Source organism: Stegostoma tigrinum, chromosome 29 (assembly GCF_030684315.1).
Source record: "Stegostoma tigrinum isolate sSteTig4 chromosome 29, sSteTig4.hap1, whole genome shotgun sequence".
Classification (NCBI taxonomy): domain Eukaryota; kingdom Metazoa; phylum Chordata; class Chondrichthyes; order Orectolobiformes; family Stegostomatidae; genus Stegostoma; species Stegostoma tigrinum.
This window is the reverse complement of record NC_081382.1, coordinates 35,192,113-35,219,591: the sequence shown is the minus strand read 5'-3', so window position 1 is coordinate 35,219,591 and position 27,479 is coordinate 35,192,113. Positions and strand designations below refer to the sequence as shown.

The following is a 27,479-nucleotide window of genomic DNA, read 5'->3' as shown; positions in this document are numbered from 1 at the left end:
GTGGAACTTATACCCAGGTCTCTCAGTCCAGGGGTTGAGAACACTAGCTCTGTGCTATGAACGCCCTGATTTCAAATTTGAAATGAAGCAGGACTGAGACCGTGCAGCTGTCACATGTGTGTTGTTTCAATGCACCCACATTACTTCCCCACCATTTTAGCAGGGCTGTTAACCAATAGTGAAAACATTTGGAAAATCAATTTTTCTCCTCTTATACGGAATCCCTCAGGATTGAGGTTACTTATGGTTCCTGAGATGACTAAACAGACCAATAATGGATCTGCAAAACCTGCCACAAGTGGGTAGGTGGTGTTTTGTATGCACGTGTTCTCACATGGTCCTTTCACTGCTTGCACTTGATCTCCATCTGGACATGTCGGACAAGCTCAAAACAGTTGGCACCTTTGCAAATATTTCTTTTTCAGTTTGGGTGGTCTTGGGCTATTGTTTGCCATGAATCGATAGGAGCACTGTATATTTTCAGGAAGATTGCAGCATTCCCTTTGCTCTCCTGGTAACCACTTAAGTTGATGCCAAAGCAGAACCCTGACATATTTACAGATGTTGTTATTTTTAATTCCAATGTGTTGGTTAGAAACAAAATTGGCTAAAAAAGCTGCAGCTATAAATTGCAGGGAGGTGATGGCCTAGTGGCTTTATCACCAGACCGTTAATCCAGAGACCCAGGTAATATCCTGGGTACCCAAGCGTGAATCCTACCATGATGGTGGAATTTGAATTCAATAAACATCTAAAATTAAGATCTAATGACGGCCACCAATTTGTTGTAAACTATCAGAAAAAAAAACATCTGGTTCACTAATGCCCTTTAGGGAGAGAGACAACCATCCTTACCTGGTCTGGCCTACGTATGACTCCTGACCCACAGCAATGTGGCTGAACCTTAAACTGCCCTCTGGGCAATTAGGTATGGACAATAAATGCTGCCCTAGCCAGCAGCACCCTTATCCAGTGACTTTCAGACAAAACAACAAAATGTGAGGCTGGATGAACACAGCAGGCCAAGCAGCATCTCAGGAGCACAAAAGCTGACGTTTCGGGCCTAGACCCTTCATCAGAGAGGGGGATGGGGGGAGGGAACTGGAATAAATAGGGAGAGAGGGGGAGGCGGACCGAAGATGGAGAGTAAAGAAGATAGGTGGAGAGGGTGTAGGTGGGGAGGTAGGGAGGGGATAGGTCAGTCCAGGGAAGACGGACAGGTCAAGGAGGTGGGATGAGGTTAGCAGGTAGCTGGGGGTGCGGCTTGGGGTGGGAGGAAGGGATGGGTGAGAGGAAGAACCGGTTAGGGAGGCAGAGACAGGTTGGACTGGTTTTGGGATGCAGTGGGTGGGGGGGAAGAGCTGGGCTGGTTGTGTGGTGCAGTGGGGGGAGGGGATGGACTGGGCTGGTTTAGGGATGCAGTGGGGGAAGGGGAGATTTTGAAACTGGTGAAGTCCACATTGATACCATATGGCTGCAGGGTTCCCAGGCGGAATATGAGTTGCTGTTCCTGCAACCTTCGGGTGGCATCATTGTGGCAGTGCAGGAGGCCCATGATGGACATGTCATCAAGAGAATGGGAGGGGGAGTGGAAATGGTTTGCGACTGGGAGGTGCAGTTGTTTGTTGCGAACTGAGCGGAGGTGTTCTGCAAAGCGGTCCCCAAGCCTCCGCTTGGTTTCCCCAATGTAGAGAAAGCCGCACCGGGTACAGTGGATGCAGTATACCACATTGGCAGATGTGCAGGTGAACCTCTGCTTAATGTGGAATGTCATCTTGGGGCCTGGGATGGGGGTGAGGGAGGAGGTGTTGGGACAAGTGTAGCATTTCCTGCGGTTGCAGGGGAAGGTGCCGGGTGTGGTGGGGTTGGAGGGCAGTGTGGAGCGAACAAGGGAGTCACGAAGAGAGTGGTCTCTCCGGAAAGCATACAGGGGTGGGGATGGAAAAATGTCTTGGGTGGTGGGGTCGGATTGTAAATGGCGGAAGTGTCGGAGGATAATGCGTTGTATCCGGAGGTTGGTAGGGTGGTGTGTGAGAACGAGGGGGATCCTCTTGGGGCGGTTGTGGAGGGGGCGGGGTGTGAGGGATGTGTCGCGGGAAATGCGGGAGACGCGGTCAAGGGCGTTCTCAATCACCGTGGGGGGAAAGTTGCGGTCCTTAAAGAACTTGGACATCTGGGATGTGCGGGAGTGGAATGTCTTATCGTGGGAGCAGATGCGGCGGAGGCGGAGGAATTGGGAATAGGGGATGGAATTTTTGCAGGAGGGTGGGTGGGAGGAGGTGTATTCTAGGTAGCTGTGGGAGTCGGTGGGCTTGAAATGGACATCAGTTACAAGCTGGTTGCCTGAGATGGAGACTGAGAGGTCCAGGAAGGTGAGGGATGTGCTGGAGATGGCCCAGGTGAACTGAAGGTTGGGGTGGAAGGTGTTGGTGAAGTGGATGAACTGTTCGAGCTCCTCTGGGGAGCAAGAGGCGGCGCCGATGCAGTCATCAATGTACCGGAGGAAGAGGTGGGGTTTGGGGCCTGTGTAGGTGCGGAAGATGGACTGTTCCACGTAACCTACAAAGAGGCAGGCATAGCTGGGGCCCATGCGGGTGCCCATGGCCACCCCCTTAGTCTGTAGGAAGTGGGAGGAGTCAAAAGAGAAGTTGTTGAGTGTGAGGACGAGTTCCGCTAGGCGGATGAGAGTGTCGGTGGAGGGGGCCTGGTCGGGCCTGCGGGACAGGAAGAAGCGGAGGGCCTATCGGCTTTCTCTACATTGGGGAAACCAAGCGGAGGCTTGGGGACCGCTTTGCAGAACACCTCCGCTCAGTTCGCAACAAACAACTGCACCTCCCAGTCGCAAACCATTTCCACTCCCCCTCCCATTCTCTAGATGACATGTCCATCATGGGCCTCCTGCACTGCCACAATGATGCCACCCGAAGGTTGCAGGAACAGCAACTCATATTCCGCCTGGGAACCCTGCAGCCATATGGTATCAATGTGGACTTCACCAGTTTCAAAATCTCCCCTTCCCCAACTGCATCCCTAAACCAGCCCAGTCCATCCCCTCCCCCCACTGCACCACACAACCAGCCCAGCTCTTCCCCCCCACCCACTGCATCCCAAAACCAGTCCAACCTGTCTCTGCCTCCCTAACCGGTTCTTCCTCTCACCCATCCCTTCCTCCCACCCCAAGCCGCACCCCCAGCTACCTACTAACCTCATCCCACCTCCTTGACCTGTCCGTCTTCCCTGGACTGACCTATCCCCTCCCTACCTCCCCACCTACACCCTCTCCACCTATCTTCTTTACTCTCCATCTTCGGTCCGCCTCCCCCTCTCTCCCTATTTATTCCAGTTCCCTCCCCCCATCCCCCTCTCTGATGAAGGGTCTAGGCCCGAAACGTCAGCTTTTGTGCTCCTGAGATGCTGCTTGGCCTGCTGTGTTCATCCAGCCTCACATTTTGTTGTCTTGGAATCTCCAGCATCTGCAGTTCCCATTATCTCTGATACTTTCAGACAAAATCCTGAGTAAGGCTCATGAATGTTGCACCCATAAAGTGTCAGGGAACCTTCAAACAGAGAGACTTAACAAAAAGCGGCATGGTGGCTCAGTGGTTAGTACTGCAGCCTCACAGTGCCAGGGACCCGGGTTCAATTCCCGCCTTGGGCGACTGTCTGTGTGGAGTTTGCACATTCTCCCGTGTCTGCGTGGGTTTCCTCCGGGTGCTCCGGTTTCCTCCCACAGTCCAAAGATGTGCAGGCTACGTGGATCGGCCATGCTAAATTGCCCGTAGTGTTCAGGGGTGTGTGGGTTATAGGGGGATGGGTCTGGGTGGGATGCTTCAAGGGGCGGTGTGGACTTGTTGGACCAAAGGGCCTGTTTCCACACTGTAGGGAATCTAATCTAATCTGTTTAAAAAAAAGAAAAAACAAGAGGGCTGACTATCAACAAATGTCATCTGCATGCTGTAGTTCGACAACAGAAGTTGAAAAGGTCTTGGTTTGGAATTGAAGGTGACACAGTTGGACAGTTTTCTACACATCCTATTGTAAAGCTCCATTCCAGTGGGAAGACTAACAAATACGGGATGGAAAGTTGTGGAAAGTGGAAAAGAGCGATGACACAGATAACAAAGTGTGGAGCTGGATGAACACAGTAAGCCAAGTAGCATCTCAGGAGCACAAAAGCTGACGTTTTAGGCCTAGACCCTTTATCAGAGAGGGGGATGGGGAGAGGGTTCTGAATAGGGAGAGAGAAGTAGAGGAGAAGATAGTAGAGATTCCCTGAGGTTGGTCCGGAAGGAGGAGGGTAACTTCTTCAGGTTAGGCATACCTGGAAGAGGCTTTGCAGTGAGGTTAAAATTGTGATCAGAGATAATGGGAACTGCAGATTCTGGCTGTTTTCATCCAGCTCCCCACTTTGTCATCTTAGATTCTCCAGCATCTGCAGTATTCTGGCTGTTTTCATCCAGCTCCACACTTTGTCATCTTGGATTCTCCAGCATCTGCAGTTCCCATTACCTCTGATCACAATTTTAACCTCACTGCGAAGCCTCTTCCAGGGATGCCTAACCTGAAGAAGTTACCCTCCTCCCTCCGGACCAACCTCAGGGAATCTCTACTATCTTCTCCTCTATCCATCTTCGGTCCGCCTCCCCCTCTCACCCTATTTATTCCAGTTCCCTCCCCCCATCCCCCTCTCTGATGAAGGGTCTAGGCCCGAAACGTCAGCTTTTGTGCTCCTGAGATGCTGTTTGCCCTGCTGTGTTCATCCAGCTCCACACTTTGTTATCTAAGAGCGAAAACACAGCTTTGTTTGGCCCAGTTTACACATGTCTTGGATCTGTGGTTGATCAGTTGGTGAGGATCATCAATTTTTTAAAAATGAGTCTGATTTCATTATGCTATAACATCCAGTATTCTTTGCAACCTCCTCTGGTAAATACATTACACAACATATTCAAGTGGGGGAGAGTAAAAGTAGTGGTCATAAATATAAGCTAGTTCCTCAGCAATTGAATAGGGAATTCCAGAGAGACTCCATTCACCAGAGAAGGTTGCAATGTGCAAGCAGGTGTGGATGTAGCATGGTTAGAATGTTGAATGCATCTAATGCATCTAAATTGAAGTTAAATAAACGCAAGGGATAAGAACTACACTATATTGAAATGAAGAGGGGTAGGAGAAGGGTCACGTTAAGCATACACACTGGGATAACTCAGTGGAGCTGAAATGCATGTTTCTGTGCAGAATGATCAGTGTGTAGCATTCTTTTGCTAGAGCATGCTCTTTCAAGGCCTCTTAAAACCATTTTGATGCCCAGTGGAAAGGGTTCCCAGTATGCTGACCACTTCTGGTTGCTGTACTGTTAGTTGTTTGTCCAAGATTATATCACTCTTTTTGTAATGTTTTCCACTGTTTTGTTGAATTGATTGGTAACTTCCATCTGCCTTAACTGCATTTCTTACTAAAAACGCTCAGCAGATGCAGAAATTGGCTGATTACAAAAGCAATCTCAGGACAATGCCGGCCAGCAGCCCAAGAATCTAATGATTAAGGGAAAGTGGGGGGAATGTGGAGTGTTCGCCAAGACTGATGCCGAACAATAAACCTACAGAATACTAACAAATGAGAGCAAACACAGCCAAGCCTAAAATTCTGGAAGCATTAATCTGCCTTCAATTTTACTGTCAAATCCATGTAGCAGCTGTTATGACAATTTGTGTCAGAAGTTGCATTTTAGACATAGTCTCCCACATCGTCCATTAAGTGAATATCATCAGCCAGTGCAGTACTTCAATCAACAATGAGAGAAACAGCATATTTTCAGAACTTTCTGAGTTTGTGGAGTTCATATTTTGTTAATAATCACCCACTTCATCTTCTTAGGGTTTTTTTTATTTGTTTGTGCATTTTGTACATGGATGGCGAAGCCAACGGTTACTGTCCATCCCTAACTGCCCTTGAGAGGGTGGATGTGAGCTGCTTTTTTGAATCATTGTAGTCCTGTCAGGGAAAACATGTGAAATTTTGGCCCAGCGACAGCGAAGGAACTGTGATTTAGGGCAGAATCTTACGAGGAGTCTGAGTGATGTGAGCTATGGCCAGAGAAAAATCTGACAAGAAGTCCCACAAGATCCCTCTCGATGTTGAGTTCATCTTCCTTCATCTTTTATGCTTTTCACAAATGGCATGGTGAGATTCTTAGTACCCATCAGCACAATGCCAATTGATGGGACTTAATGCTTGTGACGCACTTTATCATTGGCACAACTTGCCTCCCATCTTACCAAGCTTGCCAAACAAGCGGGACATCAGGAAAACCCGACAAGGAGTCTAGAGTGGGTATATAGCTCATCACTTGCTGCAAATGATGTCCTATCAGTCCAGCACTCAACCAACAAGCTCAAGATGCAATGTGATGGGCTGAATGGCCTTACTTCCACTCCTATGTCTTATGGACTTTTGGTAGTATTCACCTCCATGCACGAGAAGTATGATCTGGAAAGACGGATATGCATTACTGGATACACCAACAACTTGCAATGACCTGCTCCAGTGTGGGCACTTTGTAGACAGGTACCCAGCTTGCAGACTGGACTAGACTGTATTTCAGGGATTCTCACTTGGTCTCTTACAACTTTCTCATTTAGCACCAGCCCTGCACACTCACAATGTCACTGCCTTGCTATGCCAACTAATGCAGTCATAAGAATAGGCAGTTGCCTTACTACAAAGCAGCCCTTAGTCTAGAGGAAGCACATCTTCTAGAACAGCAATGAGTTACCCCAATCTCACATATGCACCATGTGGCAGAAACTGACATGACAAACACACTCTGTGTGCAGCAAACAACCAGCCATGTCTCAAACTTTTAGGGTGCAGTCCTGACTAAAGTCCACGGAGGCACCTGTCAGTTAGGGGCTCTTGGCTCACCAAGTAAATGACCACACCCAGGTGTGATCACCTTACAGGGGCTGGGTTGCAAAGGTAGGCAGGTACAGGTGCATGTAAATGGGTTGGGTTGGGAGTTTGTGAGAAGTGAAACCTTTGGGTTTAACAGAATGGTTTAACAGGAAAGGGATGTGGATGTTTGGGGATATCTTCAGGCTGAGGGTATGAGTAACTGGCAGAGAGGCACTCACTGTCACCTGTCACCTTCTATCATGCTGCAAATCAAAGCTGCGCAAGAGGTTTAAAAAAAATGCTGTGAGCACACTCAGAGTGGGCTGGTTAAGTGCCTTGAGCTGTGAGGGAGGGGACTGCAGAAAACACCAAATACAGGGCTTTTACAGGGAAAGAACTTAGATTAGATTGGCCATGCTAAATTGCTCGTAGTATTCAGGGGTGTGTGGGTTATAGGGGGATGGGTCTGGGTGGGATGCTCCAAGGGACGGTGTGGACTTGGCCCTTTGGCCCAACAAGTCCACACCGCCCCTTGGAGAATCCCACCCAGACCCATCCCCCTATAACCCACACACCCCTGAACACTACGGGCAATTTAGCATGGCCAATCCACTTACCCTGCACATCTTTGAACTGTAGGAGGAAACTGCAGCACCCGGAGGAAACCCACGCAGACACGAGGAGAATGTGCAAACTCTGCACAGACAGTCACCCAAAGCTGGAATTGAACCCGGGTCCCTGGCGCTGTGAGGTTGCAGTGTTAACCACTGATCCAACTCATGCAGACACGGGGAGAATGTGCAAACTCTGTACAGACAGTCACCCGAAGCTGGAATCGAACCTGGGTCCCCGGCACTGTGAGGTTGCAGTGCTAACCACTGAACCATCATGCTGCCCCATTAGGTTATAGGCCCATGCAATGTACAGCATATAAGCAGCCTACTCCTTCACCATCCTACAACATTGACCCTCTCTGTATGTTGCAGCTTCCTGGCACCCCACTGCTGGACAATTCTTTGACAGCTACACCTTTGCGCACAGGCAGCCTAACATTAGAGATGATGAATGTGGAGGGTCAGAAGTGTCACAATGACCAAATACCACACACACACATTGTTCTACCTGCTTCCAGATGGTGAAGTAGGTTCTCAGCTCAAACCTCCATCTATAAAGCCTCATCTGTAGCCATGAAATGTTGTCACATGGTGTGGTCATGCATTTCGTGCCTGCAGAAAGACTCAAAACCAAATAAAAGTAAAAATCAGGTACACGTATGTCTAAACTGAGACTGACATACAAACCATTTCTGTCTGTCCCAAAGCACCGTCAATACGTTTCCTTCTTTCTCTTACTCCCACTACATCTTAATTAACCCCCTTATTCCACAGCTCAGGGTGGAGACAACCTGCTCATTTTTTGGACTCATTGGTCATGGAGGCTTGGTGGGGTGATCTGGACTGCTTGAGCTTCAACTTCCAAGGATTAGAAGGGGTACAGGCCGGGTGGAGGTGGCGGGTCTGGCACTTTGTAGTGCCTGAGTAAAAACTGCAGAGGGCCCTGTATGATGTAAGGGAAATAACAAAGAGAGGGGGTGTGGGGGTGAGAGAAAGATAAAGCAAGTGCAAGTAAGGGAAGATATTGCATGCAATAATGAGGCATGAGCCTTGGTGGGAGATGCATGCCATTGCAGAAATGGAGTGAATAAGGGTTAATAGTGAGAAGTTTGGCACTTCCCTGGTGGAGCTGAGGAGGTCATTGGCATACTTTCTGCATTGCCAGCCATAAACTCTCCCACTGATTTGTACAGACTTCCCAGTTCAGACATCATTGCTGAGCATGGGCCTCAGAGACCTGCACAGCTAAGTTACAGGGAACGTTGCTAGTCATTCCTCTGCACCCTGGAAACAGCACTGAACACAGTGGCGATCTCAGACTGGGTCGGCAGCGTCTGGTGGCGTGGCCTCCTCTGCTGGTCTTCCAGGAAAAGGACGTTTTCCCTATGGACTGCTCATCCAGTAGGGCCTCCAAGTCCCCATTTGAGAATTGCTGTGCCATTTTCCATTACTCCATTATACACTGTCCTTGACTCAGCAGGGGAGTTTCAGAATGTCAGTGGTCCTCCAGGTGTGAAACAGATGGAGTGAACCAAGTGATAATAACATTTTACCAGTTATCGACTGAGTGATAAGTTCATCTGTAAATGGCACATGGTACAAACGGATGAAAGATGCATAAATTCAGGGAGTTAATGAGGCGGATTTGTCAAGACAAGGAGAAAACACATTAGATCCTATGGCATAACATCATCCAAAAAAGCTCAACCAAACCTGGACTAAACAAAAAAAAAGTAAGATTCAGTTTTTGGTTCAAAGTTAAGATGTTTGTAGTTTGGAGGGGAACTTGCAGGCAGTGTTCCCCATGTCCCTGCTGCCTTTGTCAATCTAGTGGTAATGGTTGCAGGTTTGGAAGGTGCAGCTGAAGGAACGCTGCCAATTTTCTGCATTGCATTTAGTAAACAGTTCACACTGCTGCCACTGTGGAGAGTGTAATATTTAAGATGATGGATGGGTGCCAACCAGAAGGCTGCAATTGGTTTGAATGGTATTGCACTTGTTGAATGTTCTTCGAAATGTACTCATCCAAGACAGCATTCCACACACTCCAAGTTAATGCTTTGAAGTGGTGGACAGGATTTGAGATGTCAGGAAGTGATGGAGAGACAGAAATTTATTGTTACTTGTATTTGTGAAAAGAAAGTAAAATCTGTATAAGTCGCCACAAAAACAGCGTCATTTAATTACATATATTATAATGAGAGAAAGTTAAGTCAAATATCACTGTTTCATTCCATGGCTTCTTAGTTACATGAACCATCCACTGCCAAGGATGGGGTGCTGGTACTACTGCTGAGGACTGAGGCCTTCTTCAACTTCCAAGGACCAGATCTTGTCGAACTGCTGAGTACGGGGGCCCTCTTGAAACTGCTAAGAAACTGGGCGTCGTAAAACTGGGAGGGTGCTGTCCAACCAAAACTTCTGCACCTCAGCGACAGAAAGAAAAGATGAATTTGATACAAAAGGTGAAATTAAGAAATAATAATAAGAATAAAAAATAATTCTCTCTGGTCTGATTTTGTATCTACGGTATTTACGTGGCTGGTCCAATGCACTTTCTGGTCTAACATGCTCAAATACAGAGAAAAATTCCTGTCTTTTGGATCCTCTCTTTTCTCTCATCTTCTTGCCTTGTCTTTTTACACATCATTTTCCATTCTCCAGCCCTTCTGCATGTTCATTTTTCACTTCCAACCTCTCCCTTGCCTTCTTCATCATTTTCAGGCATCGGTTTTATCGTCAGTGTGGACTAGGGTGGACAAAGTCACAAGGACCAGCTCTGCGAAAGCTTATGGTTTCAAATAAACCTGTTGGAACTATAACCTGGTATCATGTGACGTCTGGTTTTATTTTCATTCTATTTTCAACTTTCCTACCACCATCTTTTCTCACAATCTACCTAAGTCTCTTTTTCCCCTCCCTTCCCTGACACTACCAACTCTGTGACCTCTGCCAGCTAGTAGAAGGATAAAGGCTACAGATGTACCACCATCTGGAAGTCACCGCCTCCATGCTTATTTCTTTAACCACGAGTCTAATTCGCCCCTTCTGCAGACCCCTTCTCCCACCTCCAACACACCCCATCCTCCTGGACACCACCCCAAGGTCTCCCACAGTCCCTTGAGCTCTCCATTTCCAACTGCCATAGTGACATCGATCGCCTCAACCTCTCCCCCCACAGAACGTGCAGCCCTCCACTCCAACCCTAACCTCACCATCAAAACCACAGACAAGGGAGGCACAGTTGTGGTACAGCGTACTGACCTTTACATTGCCGACACCTCCTCCTACCGTACCCTCAATCATGACCTTACCCCTGACCACCATCATCTCCCGAGCCATCAATAACCTCATCACCTCAGGTGACCTCCCACCCACAGCCTCCAGCCTCATCATTCCCCAACCACACACCGCCTGTTTCTATCTTCTTCCCAAAATCCACAAACCCAACTGCCCTGGCCTACCCACTGTCTCTGGCTGCTCCTGCCCCACTGAACTTATCTCTGCTTATCTTGACTCTATTTACTCCCCACTGCTCTAAGAACTATGTCTGGGACTCCACCCATGCCCTCCACCTCGTCTCCTGGCCCCCAACACCTGATCTTCACTATGGGCACAATCTTACATACTTGTATTCCCCATGCAGATGGCCTAAAAGCCCTCCACTTCCTCTCCCGCAGGCTCAACCAGTCCCCCTCCACCAGCACTCTCATCTGCTTAAGTGAACTCGTCCTTACCCTTCGCAACTTCTCCTTCAACTCCTCCCACTTCCTACAGACTAAGGGGGTGGCCAGGGGAACCCGTATGGGGCCAAGCTCTGCCCGCCCGTTCGTAGGATATGTGGAACAGTCCTTCTTCTGCAGCTACATTGGCACCATCCCCCACCTCTTCCTCCACTAGATCGATGAATGTATTGGTACCGCCTCATGCTCCCATGAGGAGCTCGAACAGTTCATCAACTTTACTTAAACATTTCATCCTAACCTCAAATACATCTGGACCATCTCTGATACCTCTCTCTCCTTCCTGGACCTCTGTCTCCATCTCTGGTGACCACCTCGAAACTGATATCCATTTCAAGGTCACTGACTCCCACAGCTACTTAGACTACACCTCCTCTCACCAACCTTCCTGCAAGAATGCAATCCCCTACTCCCAATTTTTCTGCCTCCACCGCTTTTTCTCCCAAGATGAGGCATTCCTCTCCCGAACATCCCAGATGTCCTCGTATTTCCAGGACCGCAATTTCCCCCCTTCAGTGGTCAAAAACGCGCTTGACCACATCTCTTGTGTTTCCCGTACCTCAGCCCTCATATCACCTCCCTGCAACCAAAATAAAGACAGAATCCCTCTTGTCCTCACGTATCACCTCACTAGCCTTCAGATTCAATGCATCATTCTCCGCCACCTGCAATCTGACCCCACAACCAAAGATATATTTCCCTCCCCACCCCTATTTGCCTTTTGGAGGGACCGCTCTCTCCGCGACTCCCTTGTTCGCTCCACACTCCCCACTAGCTTCAACAACCCCCAGCACCTTTCTCTGTATCCGCAGGAAGTGCTACACCTGCCCATATACCTCCCTCCCTCACCTCCATCCCAGGCCCCAAAAAAAGGTTCCACAGACAGATGTTCACCTGCGCATCCGCTAATGTGATATATTGCATCTGCTGCTCCCGATGTGGCCTCCTCTACATCGGTGAGACCAAGCAGAGATTCGAAGACCGCTTTGTGGAGCACCTGCACTCGGTTCGTGACAAACGACAACATCTTCCAGTCACGAACCACTTCAAATTCCCTTCCCATTCCCTGGACGACATGTCCATCCTGGGCCTTCTCCAGTGTCACAACATTGCCACCCGGAAACTGGAGGAGCAGCACCTCATATTCCGTCTTGGGAGACTACAACCTAATGGTCTCAATGTGGACTTTACTATCTTCAAAATCTCCCCACCCCTGACCTCATCGCATGACCAACCCCCCTCTCATCCCCGCCTCCTTGACCTGTCTGTCTTCTCTCCCACCAATCCGCTCCACCACCTCACTGACCAACCCCCACCATTGCCTACCTGCACACACCTATCACCACCCCACCTATCTTCCCCAGCCCCACCCCTCCTCTCTCTATTTATTTCAGAGTTCCCTACACCTCCCCCATTTCTGAAGAAGGGTCACTTCCGCCATTTACAATCCGACCCCACCACCCAAGACATTTTTCCATCCCCACCCCTGTCTGCTTTCCGGAGAGACCACTCTCTCCGTGACTCCCTTGTTCGCTCCACACTGCCCTCCAACCCCACCACACCCGGCACCTTCCCCTGCAACCGCAGGAAATGCTACACTTGCCCCCACACCTCCTCCCTCACCCCTATCCCAGGCCCCAAGATGACATTCCACATTAAGCAGAGGTTCACCTGCACATCTGCCAATGTGGTATACTGCATCCACTGTACCCGATGCGGCTTCCTCTACATTGGGGAAACCAAGCGGAGGCTTGGGGACCGCTTTGCAGAACACCTCCGCTCAGTTCGCAACAAACAACTGCACCTCCCAGTCGCAAACCATCATCCTCCGACACTTCCGCCATTTACAATCCGACCCCACCACCCAAGACACCTGGGCCATCTCCAGCACATCCCTCACCTTCCTGGACCTCTCAGTCTCCATCTCAGGCAACCAGCTTGTAACTGATGTCCATTTCAAGCCCACCGACTCCCACAGCTACCTAGAATACACCTCCTCCCACCCACCCTCCTGCAAAAATTCCATTCCCTATTCCCAATTCCTCCGCCTCCGCCGCATCTGCTCCCACGATAAGACATTACACTCCCGCACATCCCAGATGTCCAAGTTCTTTAAGGACCGCAACTTTCCCCCCACAGTGATCGAGAACGCCCTTGACCGCGTCTCCCGTATTTCCCGCAACACATCCCTCACACCCCGCCCCCGCCACAACCACCCTAACAGGATCCCCCTCGTTCTCACACACCACCCTACCAACCTCCGGATACAACGCATCATCCTCCGACACTTCCGCCATTTACAATCTGACCCCACCACCCAAGACATTTTTCCATCCCCACCCCTGTCTGCTTTCCGGAGAGACCACTCTCTCCGTGACTCCCTTGTTCGCTCCACACTGCCCTCCAACCTCACCACACCCGGCACCTTCCCCTGCAACCGCAGGAAATGCTACACTTGTCCCCACACCTCCTCCCTCACCCCTATCCCAGGCCCCAAGATGACATTCCACATTAAGCAGAGGTTCACCTGCACATCTGCCAATGTGGTATACTGCATCCACTGTACCCGGTGCGGCTTCCTCTACATTGGGGAAACCAAGCGGAGGCTTGGGGACCACTTTGCAGAACACCTCCGCTCAGTACGCAACAAACAACTGCACCTCCCAGTCGCAAACCATTTCCACTCCCCCTCCCATTCTCTAGATGACATGTCCATCATGGGCCTCCTGCACTGCCACAATGATGCCACCCGAAGGTTGCGGGAACAGCAACTCATATTCCGCCTGGGAACCCTGCAGCCATATGGTATCAATGTGGACTTCATCAGTTTCAAAATCTCCCCTTCCCCAACTGCATCCCTAAACCAGCCCAGTTCGTCCCCTCCCCCAACTGCACCACACAACCAGCCCAGCTCTTCCCCCCCACCCACTGCATCCCAAAACCAGTCCAACCTGTCTCTGCCTCCCTAACCTGTTCTTCCTCTCACCCATCCCTTTCTCCCACCCCAAGCCGCACCTCCATCTACCTACTAACCTCATCCCACCTCCTTGACCTGTCCATCTTCCCTGGACTGACCTATCCCCTCCCTACCTCCCCACCTATACTCTCTCCACCTATCTTCTTTACTCTCCATCTTCGGTCCGCCTCCCCCTCTCTCCCTATTTATTCCAGTTCCCTCTCCCCATCCCCCTCTCTGATGAAGGGTCTAGGCCCGAAACGTCAGCTTTTGTGCTCCTGAGATGCTGCTTGGCCTGCTGTGTTCATCCAGCCTCACATTTTATTATCTTGGAATTCTCCAGCATCTGCAGTTCCCATTCTCTCTCACAACCCAAAATGTCAGCTTTCCTGTTCCTCTGATGCTGCCTGGCCTGCTGTGTTCCTCCAGCTCCACACTGTGTTATCACCATCTGGAAATATCTCCCAAGTAACGCATTATCCTGATTTGGAAAGATATCATTCTGACAATTACCGTTGCGCTTAGTCAAGCCAATTTTGACAAAGGAAACACCTGTAAAGCACAAATAAATTGCCAATTAGGCCAAACAGCAAGGGATGCTGGGTACAATAGTCAGGAAAACTCTGAAGTCACAAAACCCAGAAACCAGATACAAATACCAACGAGGTGCTAAAGACATGAGTGTAGTGTAAAGGACGTATCCCATCAACCGTCACCCTGGATAATTATTTCTGATCAACTAAACAAAGAATGGATGCATGTTAGGAACCAAGAACCAGGTAGACAAGCCTAAAACAATGGGGCAATGCAGGGTATTTCACGATTAACAAAGCCATCCAAACCATCGGTAGCCATCAAACTGACCTCTTGACTGGCTAAAGCTACAGAGAGATCCAGAAGGTGGGGGCAAAAAGATAAAAATAGTCTTACACTTAGATCAGGAGGAGACATTCCACGAAGACAGGCATGGCAAATGACAGAAATCAGCTGACTGTCCAGTGAGGGGGAGAGAGAAAGAAAGACAGCCAGAGACAGAGAGAAGCTTAGCAGTTCCATAAACACAGACAGAAGGAGAGAGAAACTGTGTAAATCTACAGGAGGTTTGGGAAGTATTGTAAACTTAAGGGGCCAAATAGGTTTGGAGTAAGTGACAAAGGGAACTGCAGATGCTGGAGAATCCAAGATAACAGAAGTGTGGAGCTGGATGAACACAACAGGCCAAGCAGCATCTCAGGAGCACAAAAGCTGACATTTCGCGCCCAGACCCTTCGTCAGAGAGAGGGATGGGGAGAGGGAACTGGAATAAATAGGGAGAGAAGGGGAGGCGGACTGAAGATGGAGAGAAAACAAGATAGGTAGAGAGGAGAGTATAGGTGAGGAGGTAGGGAGAGGATAGGAAAGTCCAGGGAAGATGGACAGGTCAAGGAGGCGGGATGAGGTGGTAGATAGGAAATGGAGGTGCAGCTGAGGTGGGAGGAAGGGATGGATGAGAGGAAGAACAGGTTAGGGAAGCAGAGACAGGCTGGGTTGGTTTTGGGATGCAGTGGGGGGAGGGGAAGAACTGGGCTGGTTTTGGGATGCAGAGGAGGAAGGGGGGATTTTGAAGCTTGTGAAGTCCACATTGATACCATTGGGCTGCAGGGTTCCCAAGCGGAATATGAGTTGCTGTTCCTGCAGCCTTCGAGTGGCATCATTGTGGCACTGCAGGAGGCCCATGATGGACATGTCGTCTGAGGAATGGGAGGGGGAGTTGAAATGGTTCGCGACTGGGAGGTGCAGTTGTTTGTTGCGAACCGAGCGGAGGTGTTCTGCAAAGCGGTCCCCAAGCCTCCGCTTGGTTTCCCCAGTGTAGAGGAAGCCACACCGGGTGCAATAGATACAATATACCACATTGGCAGATGTGCAGGTGAACATCTGCTTGATATGGAAGGTCATCTTGGGGCCTGGGATAGGAGTGAAGGAGGAGGTGTGGGGGCAAGTGTAGCACTTCCTGCGGTTGCAGGGGGAGGTGCCGGGTGTGTTGGGGTTGGAGGGGAGTGTGGAGCGGACAAGGGAGTTGTGGAGAGAGTGGTCTCTCTGGAAGGCAGAGGATCCCCCTCGTTCTCACAAAACACCCCACCAACCTCCGGATACAACGTATCATCCTCCGACACTTCTGCCATCTACGATCCAACCCCACCACCCAAGACATTTTTCCATCCCAACCCTTGTCTGCCTTCCGGAGAGACCACTCTCTCCGCGACTCCCTTGTCCGCTCCACACTCCCCTCCAACCCCACCACACCTGGCACCTTCCCCTGCAACCGCAGGAAGTGCTACACTTGCCCCCACACCTCCTCCTTCACTCCTATCCCAGGCCCCAAGATGACCTTCCATATCAAGCAGATGTTCACCTGCACACCTGCCAACGTGGCATATTGTATCCATTGCACCCGGTGTGGCTTCCTCTACATTGGGGAAACCAAGCGGAGGCTTGGGGACTGCCTTGCACAACACCTCCGCTCGGTTCACAACAAACAACTGCACCTCCCAGTCGCGAACCATTTCAACTCCCCCTCCCATTCCTCAGACAACATGTCCATCATGGGCCTCCTGCAGTGCCACAATGATGCCACCCGAAGGTTGCAGGAACAGCAACTCATATTCGGCTTGGGAACCCTGCAGCCCAATGGTATCAATGTGGACTTCACAAGCTTCAAAATCCCCCCTCCCCCCACTGCATCACAAAATCAGCCCAGCTCATCCCCTCCCCCCACTGCATCCCAAAACCAGTCCAACCTTTCTCTGCCTCCCTAACCTGTTCTTCCTCTCACCCATCCCTTCCTCCCACCTCAGCCGCACCTCCATTTCCTACCTACCACCTCATCCCGCCTCCTTGACCTGTCCATCTTCCCTGGACTGACCTATCCCCTCCCTACCTCCTCACCTATACCCTCCTCTCTACCTATCTTCTTTTCTCTCCATCTTCGGTCCGCCTCCCCCTCTCTCCCTATTTATTCCAGTACCCTCTCCCCATCCCCCTCCCTGATGAAGGGTCTGGGCCCGAAACCTCAGCTTTTGTGCTCCTGGGATGCTGCTTGGCCTGCTGTGTTCATCCAGCTCCACACTTTAGGTTTGGAGTAAGTATTGTTTAGTATTAAAGGCTATTGTAACTTACTTAATAAAGTTGAGATTGTTTTCACTGTACCAGCTTGTGTTTGTAGTGATTTGACTGCTTTGACAGCTGGGCAAATTTATTCATAGCAATCTGGTTGCAGTTGTCTAACTTGTAAGGAAGGATGAGTTATCAGTGGGAAGTAAAGTCTTGAAGTTCTGTGATAGAGAGGACATTGGCAAAATAAGTCAGGCCATATCAATCTAGTATTCTCTAAACCCAAGCTAAAGTTAGTGTCACCTTAGTAGAGGTCAGAGCATCCTGAAAGGATATTCTCCTAACTAAATCTAAACATACAGTGCTTAGAACAATGCACATTTAAACATTGCAGTTCAGACAAGTGAGGGTTATACATGTATGTGGTAATGCATCAAAAAAAGCAATAAAGAAAGCAAACAAAATAAGGCATGGAACACATGACAATCAGTCACCTAATTTGTCATTAAACTGGCAATCTCAATTGATGATACAATGTAATTAGAACAGGACAATGTTTTATTTCCCAGGACAAAAATCCTGGACTTTACTAAGCACAAAATTCAATAAAATAGTAATTAAAGAATAGCTGTTCATCATCATAATAAAATCCAACACACAGAAGCATCATGTTAAATGTCCCCTAAAGTCACATAAAGTAACACAGGAAACTTGAGTTGCATTCTACTTGAAATTGTATATTCTCTGCCCGAGCATCTGTTCCTCTTTAGCTAGGCCAAAATATTTTTCCACTATTATACATCAGGCGGCATTTTTTAGGATCTATGAAAGTTTGACAACCTACTATATACAATAGAGATCATAATCACTTCAACTCTGCCAATACAGGAAACTTCTCCCCGCTTTTAACAAAACCACAGATCATGTTTTCTAATTACAAGTAAACACAGCTTTGTACTGGTCATTTTCTTAACTACAAAGTGAACTATAACAAAACATTTTCAATCAACCAAAGATTATTTTGTCTTCATTATTTTCCCTCCCTTCTGAATTTAGTCCTGTTCTTTCCTCCATTTCAATACCTCAAAGACAATGTGCTTATGTCACCCTAGACAGCACGTTATGAAGTAGTGCCTAAGAACAGACCCAGCTTCAGGCCTTTCTTGGTAATGCAATGTACCTACTCATTGCTTTAAGTCAACATGCATCAAAAAAGCGATATCTAAACAACTGCAACTTTCCCTTATATATGCCTTTAATCTAGTAAAATACTCTCCAAGAGTATGATCAACACACATAAAGCCATACCAGGAGATATTAAGATAGGTGATCAAAAGCTTTGTCGAGAGCTGGGTTTCAAGGAAAGTCTTAAAGGAGGGGAAAAGTACAAAAGCAAAGAGGTTTAGGAAATGAATTACACAACTGACAGTCTTGGTATTTGAATGTAGAATGAGTGCTTGAAAAGTAAATGAAATAGCAAAAATACAGTGCTCCTGAAATTTGTGTTAATCATTGCAGAACCTCTGCATATGACTTCCATTGTATGATATCAATTGGAGATATTTCTGTTACATGTATTAAAACTTTACAACAGACTGCATGAGATCTATTTGCCTAATAATGTAGTTACCATGTACTTTTCACCGTAAATTAGTAAGTCACATTTGATACTGAATTCAGATAACCTTTGGACTAAGGTACAATATAGATTTTCATTTCAGGCATCAGTGTATTTCAGTTTCAGTTATTCTCAGATTGCTTGTTCACCAGTTGTTCAACTATTGATATTCTTGGTCTCGAAGGCACCCCTGACTCAGGCTGTCAACTCAAACTGGGGATATTCCTGGAATCTTTACAAGTTATCATCCTGATCTTCGATAGCTCCATATAGTCAAATTCATCCCTCTACTTCCAATATTTTATAGCAACTATAGAAAAGAGTTCAATTTTTTTTTAAATCATGTTTTTGGTGAATACTAGGTACCTTGCAGTAGTGTCCAGTTGATTGATCATGGCTTCATAGAAATTTCAGGACTATCCTGGAGCATTGGCAATCGTCCCCTGACTTCAACTGGACGTTGCCCACTTCTACTGTGAATCTGTCACTGAGAAACTCAAATCTCCTTTTTTTGTGCCACAAATCTTACTTGTCCTGCAGCAACACTTGATTCCTTTCACAGCTTTGGTCCAACAACCCGAAAATTTTTTCTTAGTATACAAGAATGGTAAAAGGAGGAGTAAAGCTAGTTAAGGATTGATAAAGGGATTTGCATATTGCGGCAGGGAAAATAGTTGAGATATTAAATTAATACTTTGCATCAATCTTCACCAAGGAAGATCATGCAACCGAGACCATGGTTAAAGAGGAGGCAATTCAGGCCCTAGATAGATTTAGTGTTGATAAGGAGGTGGCATTGGGTAGGCTGTGTGTACTTCAAGACAGTAAGGTACCAGTATTGGATTATAATGCATCCAATGACATAGAAGGAAATGAGAGTGGAAATTGCAGAGGCACTGGCCACATTAACTCAGGACAGTGCCAAAGGACTGCAGAATTGACCCTTGTTCAAAAGAGGATAAAGATAAGCCCAGCAACTACAGGTTTATCAGATTACCCTCAGTGATGGGAAAACTTCAAGAAACAATGCTTCAGGATGAAATTAATAGCCATGTGAACAAACACAGAAAATCTGAGAGGGGTCAGCATGGATTTCATAAGGACAAATGGTTTTTAATGGACTTGCTGTAGTTTTTGAAGAATTAAGAGATGATGACAAAGCTGGCAATTGCTGAATATGGAATTCCAAAAGGCATTTAAAAGAGGGTCACACAATACACTGATTAGAAAAATTATAGCTCATGGAACAAAAAGAACAAAACCAATGTTGATACTAATTGGCTGGACTACAGGAAATTGAGGACAATGCTTAGTTAATGGTTTGTGAGATGGAGTAAGGTTTTACTGGAGCTCCCAGGGTCAGTGTTGTGACCCTTGCTTTTACTGATATATATTAACCTCGTTTTGACAGCAGACATTGTCACCAACTGGGCTGGAACTCTTCAGAGATTGTGGAGATACATTTACCTGGCTGATATGAGTGGTACCAGACGCGAGTCTTTCTTCCACCTGATAATGGGAGAAGGGGAGCCCTGCACTTCACAAGGTAATGTCGCCTCTGTCCCAGATGTGGCTGTGATTTCAATTGGCTTGTCCGAATTAGCTGGGTTCACTCCATCAATCTTAGGTCTTGCTGCGGACATAAAAAATGTCAAAACACAGTACATTTAGCAATAGCATTCCAGTGATATTAAATCCTTCTGATGCTTTCAGTATCTTTCATCCTATTCATTTTGATCTGCGAATTTGCTTGGAGAGGTGTAATCCAGAGGGAAGTATTCCTGTTTCCCTTGGCCCTCAAATCATGCTGGAATTAGCCTTTGGATTGACACTCAGTCACTGCTACGAGGTTTCCAAAATCCTGGAAAAAGTGTCCCACAACCATTAGCTATTAAGTCCACAGTATAAAATCTGAAACACTCAGACAGGTTAATATCACTAAGTTTGTCATCCATCAAACAAACCACTTCTGGTTGAAGCAGATCCATTAAAGGTGGATTGGCATTAGGGATTATTAATTTTTTTTTTAGTATTTTTAACTGCGAACTGAAATGAGAAAAGAATTGCATTAGAAGCCAAGGACGGCTGGAGGACTGGCGAATGCTTTGAAAGCAAGTTACCTGACACTCACAAGCATCGTTTACACAGCTGGTTGTTCAAGTATTTTTGCAAGCTTAGTTTGCAGATGACTAGATCCATAGGATTTTGTTCAAATAAAGCTTTGATTGGCAACAAGTAATGAATTCATTATGGATTTGTGATCAGTTACCAATGACAAAGGTCTTCTGCCTGCCAGCAATTATCCGCAGCAGTTACTGTAAGTTGTGACTTTTCAAATTAATAAATCAGCGATCTTATAAAAATGATCCAGCAACCCTCTTTGAAACCAATGGAAACATCTGGAGAATGACTATTGAGAAGTAGCATTCTGACCAGCATTGAAATCTTTAGAATCAGCTCAACAGGTCCCGTGAAAAGCAATCATTGAACTGCTTTACCAGTATTCTCTCCATCCATAGCATCTATATTCTTTTTTCCCCTGTCTATGAATGAGTAATGGGCAATTTATTAGGGGATTTAATTTTTAATTAGTCATTATAAATTAATACTTCATAACTGTTGACCTTTTGATAGAGTCTAATTTCTGCAATAAATAATAACTTTTGTTCAGCACATTAAGGTACCCGGTCTGTGCTTCCGGTCAACCTGGGTTTAGATGACAAGTAAATAAAGGAATCTAGGGCATTTTAAAAAAAATCTCAAACTTTTGTGATGACTCCGGGACTAGGAGGGCCTCACTTGCAGCACGCTATTCTAGTGAGATGCACTTGCTACTCACCTCTTGCCACCTCCCACCCAACAAATCCCGTATAGAGATTAATAGTCCTCTAAATACATTTAAAGCTGAGATCGAAAGATTTTTGGTCTTTCAGGGAATCAAGCGCTATAGGGAGCTGGTGGGAAGGTGGAGTTGGAGCTCATGATTATATTAAATAGGAAGGCAGGCTCAAAGGGCTGCATGGTCTATTCCTACTCCAATTTCTTGTGTTGGCTAAAGTATACCTTAACACCTTGCATGCTAAGTGTCATATGAGACTTTTTATATGGATCGACAGGTTGGGTGTACTTGGATCTAACTGTAATAGCGCTAATATCCTTACTGTGGACAAACAGCTGCATTTCTCTGCTGGAAGCCCCTGCTACATTTGTCGCAGTGCAGATGTAGATTCCAGAATCTTCTGCTGATGGGTACGGGATCAGGAGCTTTCCACTTGCATCGATTGAATGTTGTAGTTGGTGTTGAGGTATGAGCTCCCCACCCTGGAGAGGATATCAGAAAACAAGGAAGGTATAATAGCTCCATAAGAAAAATGCTTCAAATGGTAACCCTGGTGGCAGTCCCTTTCCCACCTCTTGATCTTACCACGTGCATCTCCTTTTTAATAAAAGAGCCAGAAGGTGACTTGTTCTGAAGCCTGTGTCAATGCGTCAGAACATTTATGTCACTCACTTTCTCATTCTCAATGCTGAATGCTACCCATTACACTATAGTCTCCTGCTTTTCATTTGTTTTCAGGTGGTGTTTTGTGTGGGAAAGGTGGCAGACTGTAACATCTGATTGTCAAATCTTAAACAGTTTCTACAGATTAAGCTTGGGGCTGTCACATTATAGAAAAGACATGAATGCATTGGAGTGTGCAGAAGCAGTTTACAGGGATAGTTCCACGGATGAGGAGCTTCAGTTATGAGGGCAGATTGAAGAAATTGGGACAGTTTTCCATGGAGAGAAGAAAGCTAAGAGGAGATTTGATAGAGGTTTTCTAAATCATGAGTGTGCCAGGTGAGCAGTTAGGGAGAAATTGTTCTCAATCATACAAGAAACAGGAACAAGAGGGCATTCATTGAAAACGAGCTTCAAAAGCAGTAAGGGTGAAGTGGGGAAATCTTTTTCACTCAGCAAGTAGTTAGTGTGATTCAAATGAGGCATTCAAGAGGGCAGTGAATGATTATTTGATTAAAAACTAATCTGCAGGAATATAGGGACATAGTGTAAGATTAGCAATAATGATGCCTATTTAACCTTCTGGTGCAGGCTTCATGGGCTGAATGGCCTCCTTCTGTAACAATTCTGTTATCTGTAACAGGCATCCTTAACTCAACAATTGACATGTAGAATCCACAATACCATCAGCTTGTCAATGGTTTGATCATCAAAAGTCACCAGGAGACTGCACTTCACTAAAATAAGATCATTTAAAACTGGTTCTTCGTATAAAGACAATGCAATAGCCCTACAAGGTGAGTTACAGAATGAGTAGAGGAGGCACTTTCCTTTAATCTGCTCTCCAGTCCCCAGAGGAAAGTAGCTGGCAATTATAATACGTCTCATAAGATTATTTAAACTTTTAGAACTTAAGGGTGTTAGTTTTATCAACTCTACTGGCTTTCCCACCAGGTTTTATCACTCTTACATCAGGGAAACCACATTAGGTATTAACAATTTCAAATGTAGGAAAAGAACTTCTCAAATCATTCCAATAAATGGAAAATTCCCCAACATGTAACATCGTCGTGAAGCCAAAGTGCATATTTTCTGTTGCAGCAAATCATTAAGAAGGCAAATGGAATGTTGACCTTTATTGCTAGAGGATTGGAGTTTAAAAATTGGGAAGTCTTGTTACAATTGCACAGATTGTTTTGAGGTAGTACCCGGAAGTATCGTTTTGGTCCATGTATTTAAGAAAGGATATATTGGCACAGGAGGCAGTTCAAAAAAGACTCACTAATTCCTGGGATGAAGAGTTGACTTATCAAGAATAGCTAAACAGGTTAGGCACATTTATTCCTTAGTGTTTAGAAGAAGTGATCCTATTGAACAACACACAATTCTGACAGGATAGATGTTGAGAAGTTGTTTCCATAGGTGGGGGAATCTCAAAACAGTGAATGTCTAGAATTCACCTCTTGAGAGAGTTGTGGAAACTAGACCACTGAAAGTATTTAAAGAGGAAGAGGATATCAAGGCATTGAGAGTTATTAGGAACTGGCCTGAAAGAGGAGTTTGAGCCTAAGGAATATCACCATGATCTTACAGAATGGCAGAGCAGACTTGAGAAGCTGAATAGCCTACTCCCACTCCCTGTTCATATGTTTATGCTCTTAATATCCTTTTTAAAATGCATTTGCAGGATGAAGGCTGGCTAGTCCAGCATTCATTGCCCATCCCTAATTATCCAGAGGGCAGGTCAGAGTCAATCACTTTGTTGTGGGTCTGGAGTCATGTGTAGGCCAGACCAGGTAAGGACCGTAGTTTTATTCCCCTGAAGAACATTAATGAATTGGATGGGTGTTTCCTGATAATTAACAATGGATTCACAGTCACCATTAGATTCTTAATTTCAGATATTCATTGAATTCAAATTCCACCAACTGCCATGGTGGGATTCGAACACAGAAGCCCAGAGCATTATCTAGGTCTTTGGACTAACAGTCCAGCGATAATACCACAAGGCCATTGCCTCCCTGATAAGGACACCTACAAAACAGCTCAAAGCTTCAGATGTTTTCTCATTTTTGCAGTAACCTATGTTAGGGCCCTGTGACTAGGTCGTACCTTGGACCAAATGACTGTTGGTTTAGGAGTTCCAGTGGATTCACAAAGCAGAGTAACAGCCACCCCCTCATCGGTGATGTAGACAGTTCGCCCGGGTTTAATTGCAGGTAGAACTATACAAAAAGAAAATCTTAATAAATGTCATCATATACAGAGGCAAATTGATTTCATTAATAATTTATAATCAGAAGAAAACATTCCACTTTTTTTTGGCGGGGGGTGAGGGTAATCAGACATGTCCTCTTTAGTTAGCTATCTCCAAAAATATGTGTCTTGTGCAATGCCAATAGCAACAGCCCTGGATCAACTATCTTCTGAATTTACCTCTTTCTTTTGTGGGCAAGGTAATTTCAGAATTCATAGCACTCTTGTTGAGGTTGGTCATTATTGATGTCGAGGAAACTGGATATAGAGGCATCTGTATGGTGTCAACACAATCTCTTCACTTTTCTTTATCAATTCTTTGCAGGCCACAAGTTTTGTTCCTGCTTTCTTCAGTCATCTCCAGTTACAATGGTGATAGTTGCAAAAAGTACCAGAGTATGGCTTTGTGAAAAAACTACACCACTCCCCAGAAAGGAGGAACACGGATCCTGCAAGTCATCATCCCTCCACTTCCATCAAGAAGTCGGATACTACACTTTAAGGGAAGCAATTAAATGAGAAACCTCATTTGTTCCTCAAGACAGTTGTTCACTTTGGTCTGCTGCTTGATAAATACCACAGTGGACTGTGGAAGATCAGTCTTTGAGTACATTTGAAGTAAAAATTGATAGATTTCTGATTACAATTAGTGTATGGGGTTACGGAGATAGGGTGAGTAAAAGGAATTGAAGTGTTTGATCAACCATGGTCATACTTGCTGAATGAATAGTTTTCTAAGACAAGTCATGACCAAATACACCAAACTCATGCTCGTCACTCCATCTTCTGAGGCTTCACCTTGACCAGAAAAAAAGAGGTTAAGGAAAAATTGCCTCCTCATGTAGAGGGAATGTGAAAGGGAAAGGCCAACTCAAAGCACCAGTTACTACCCAGGAAAACCATTATGAATGCATTCCTGTTTGCACACAGGAAGCATAACATAAGTAAGATGACAACATACCAGTCATCCCAAAGGATCTCAAACTTCAGCAACACTGACAAGAGGCATGCACAGATATCACAACGAAACTGAAAACTTTTGCAAAAATATCACCACTTCCCTCCTAACAGCATTGTTGGTATACCTAGCACCACATGTACTGCAGCAGTTCATGGAAACAGCTCAACACCAACTTCCTAACAACAATTCAGGATGGGCAATTATTGCTGGTCTTGCCAGTGACCCTTGCATCCATGAGTGAGTAAAAAAAAATTCTTCAAACTACTCACCATGAACATACACTGTGATGGTTTTATTAACAGATCCCACTACATTTCTGATGGTGCAGATGTATTTTCCAGCATCTCCTTGCTCTGCTCTCTCAATAAAGAAACTGCCATCACTTCGGATTGACAGACGACTGTCCAAACTTAACTACAGGGAGGCAAGAAGGGAATAATGCATAAAATCTCAAAATAGCAATTGACCAAGCGATGAAGAATCATTTCAATTTTGTCGTCAGTGGCGCAAGAACGTTTTTTTATTTTCCAGTAGGCCCTCATCCCATTTTTAGTTACGCTTGTAATATGCTGACTCTTGTCAATCACTCTTGAATCTGATTCAATGTGGAAGCCTCATCATAATATTATTGGACTACAGAGGTCTCAGAACCAAATTTCACTATTTGACCTACATAATACAATGTTCCAATGGGACTCACCACACATTAATCAGGAAGGAGAATATTAAGTCATTTTCCTTCTCCAGACTGCACAATTAAGGATAATTGAGGCGTTAATTGTGCCAGTTGAGATAATAATATAGGCACAAAAGCATTAGCCTTCCTCATATGAACTGCTTTCGTGAACACTTTCATTCATTGAGACAGCTCCAAAACTAAAATTTCTTCAATCTGTTGAGGCTCTTTCAACAGCCCCTTCTAAACCTGTGTCCTCTGCCACTTAGAAGAACAGGATAAGCATGTTCTTGAGAACATCACCTTCTGCACGGTCCCCTCTAATTCACACACCAGCTCAACTTAAACTGTATCACTATTCCTTCACAGTCAGTGCATCAAAATCCTGGAACTCTGTTCCCAACGGCATTGTGAATGCCCCGACAACCCAACACTGCAGTGGTTCTAAGAGGTAGCTCACCACCACCTTTTGAAGGTTAATTAGGGATGGGCAATAAATGCTGGTCTTGAATATATGAAAATATTAGAAAACAGGAAAATCTATATAGTAACTGCAGCTCTCTACTGGCAATGCCTTCACCTCTGCAATCTGCATCTGAACCAAGCAACAACGAATGTGATAGATCTTTCCTTTGCCTCCTTGGATGAAGTAAATGGATTAAAACAGTTTCAGTTTTTAGAGGGTGGAAACACAAATAACTCATCATAGTTAATTTCAATTAGTATTCACACCTAAGCCAGCCTTGTAAATGTTCTTACTGTGATTGCCATCAGGTAACCTCTGTTGGAAAGCATATGATGCATTATGAAACAACTGAAAGCACGACCAGAAAGATCTCAAGAGAGGAAAGTTCTCCAAGCATGTACTCACCAGCTGGTTGTCCTTTAACCAGTAACGTTCAGGGAAGGGATTGCCAGCCAGAACAACACATGGCAATGTTAGAGACCGACCTTCCAGTACAGTGATGATTGGGGAACTTTCAACCACTTTGGGGGCGACTTTAGATGAGAACAGAAGGATTAAGTCACACATGAACACTTCAGCATGTGCTACTGATTAAACAGTTGGTTTTGATCAGTAAGTTTCAGCTTCAGAACTAGAGCGTTTCCTCTAGTTTTCCCTCTGTACAGCCTCACATTAAAACATTTCATTCTATACAGTCTAATCT

The 27,479-nt window shown here is 46.0% G+C and overlaps 1 protein-coding gene across 1 annotated transcript in view; it reads right to left on the bottom strand.

Moving 5' to 3' along the window:
* Positions 1 to 27,479, bottom strand: part of LOC125465267 (hemicentin-1-like) — a 434,244-nt gene that overhangs the window by 257,054 nt on the left and 149,711 nt on the right. Inside the window, exons 18-22 of the mRNA XM_048558547.2 lie at positions 27,182 to 27,309; positions 25,904 to 26,048; positions 24,530 to 24,642; positions 22,077 to 22,236; positions 20,383 to 20,548 (exon numbers count right to left, since the gene is read on the bottom strand). Of these exons, the coding sequence (XP_048414504.2) occupies positions 20,383 to 20,548; positions 22,077 to 22,236; positions 24,530 to 24,642; positions 25,904 to 26,048; positions 27,182 to 27,309 (712 nt within the window). The remainder of the gene's footprint in view (positions 1 to 20,382; positions 20,549 to 22,076; positions 22,237 to 24,529; positions 24,643 to 25,903; positions 26,049 to 27,181; positions 27,310 to 27,479) is intronic.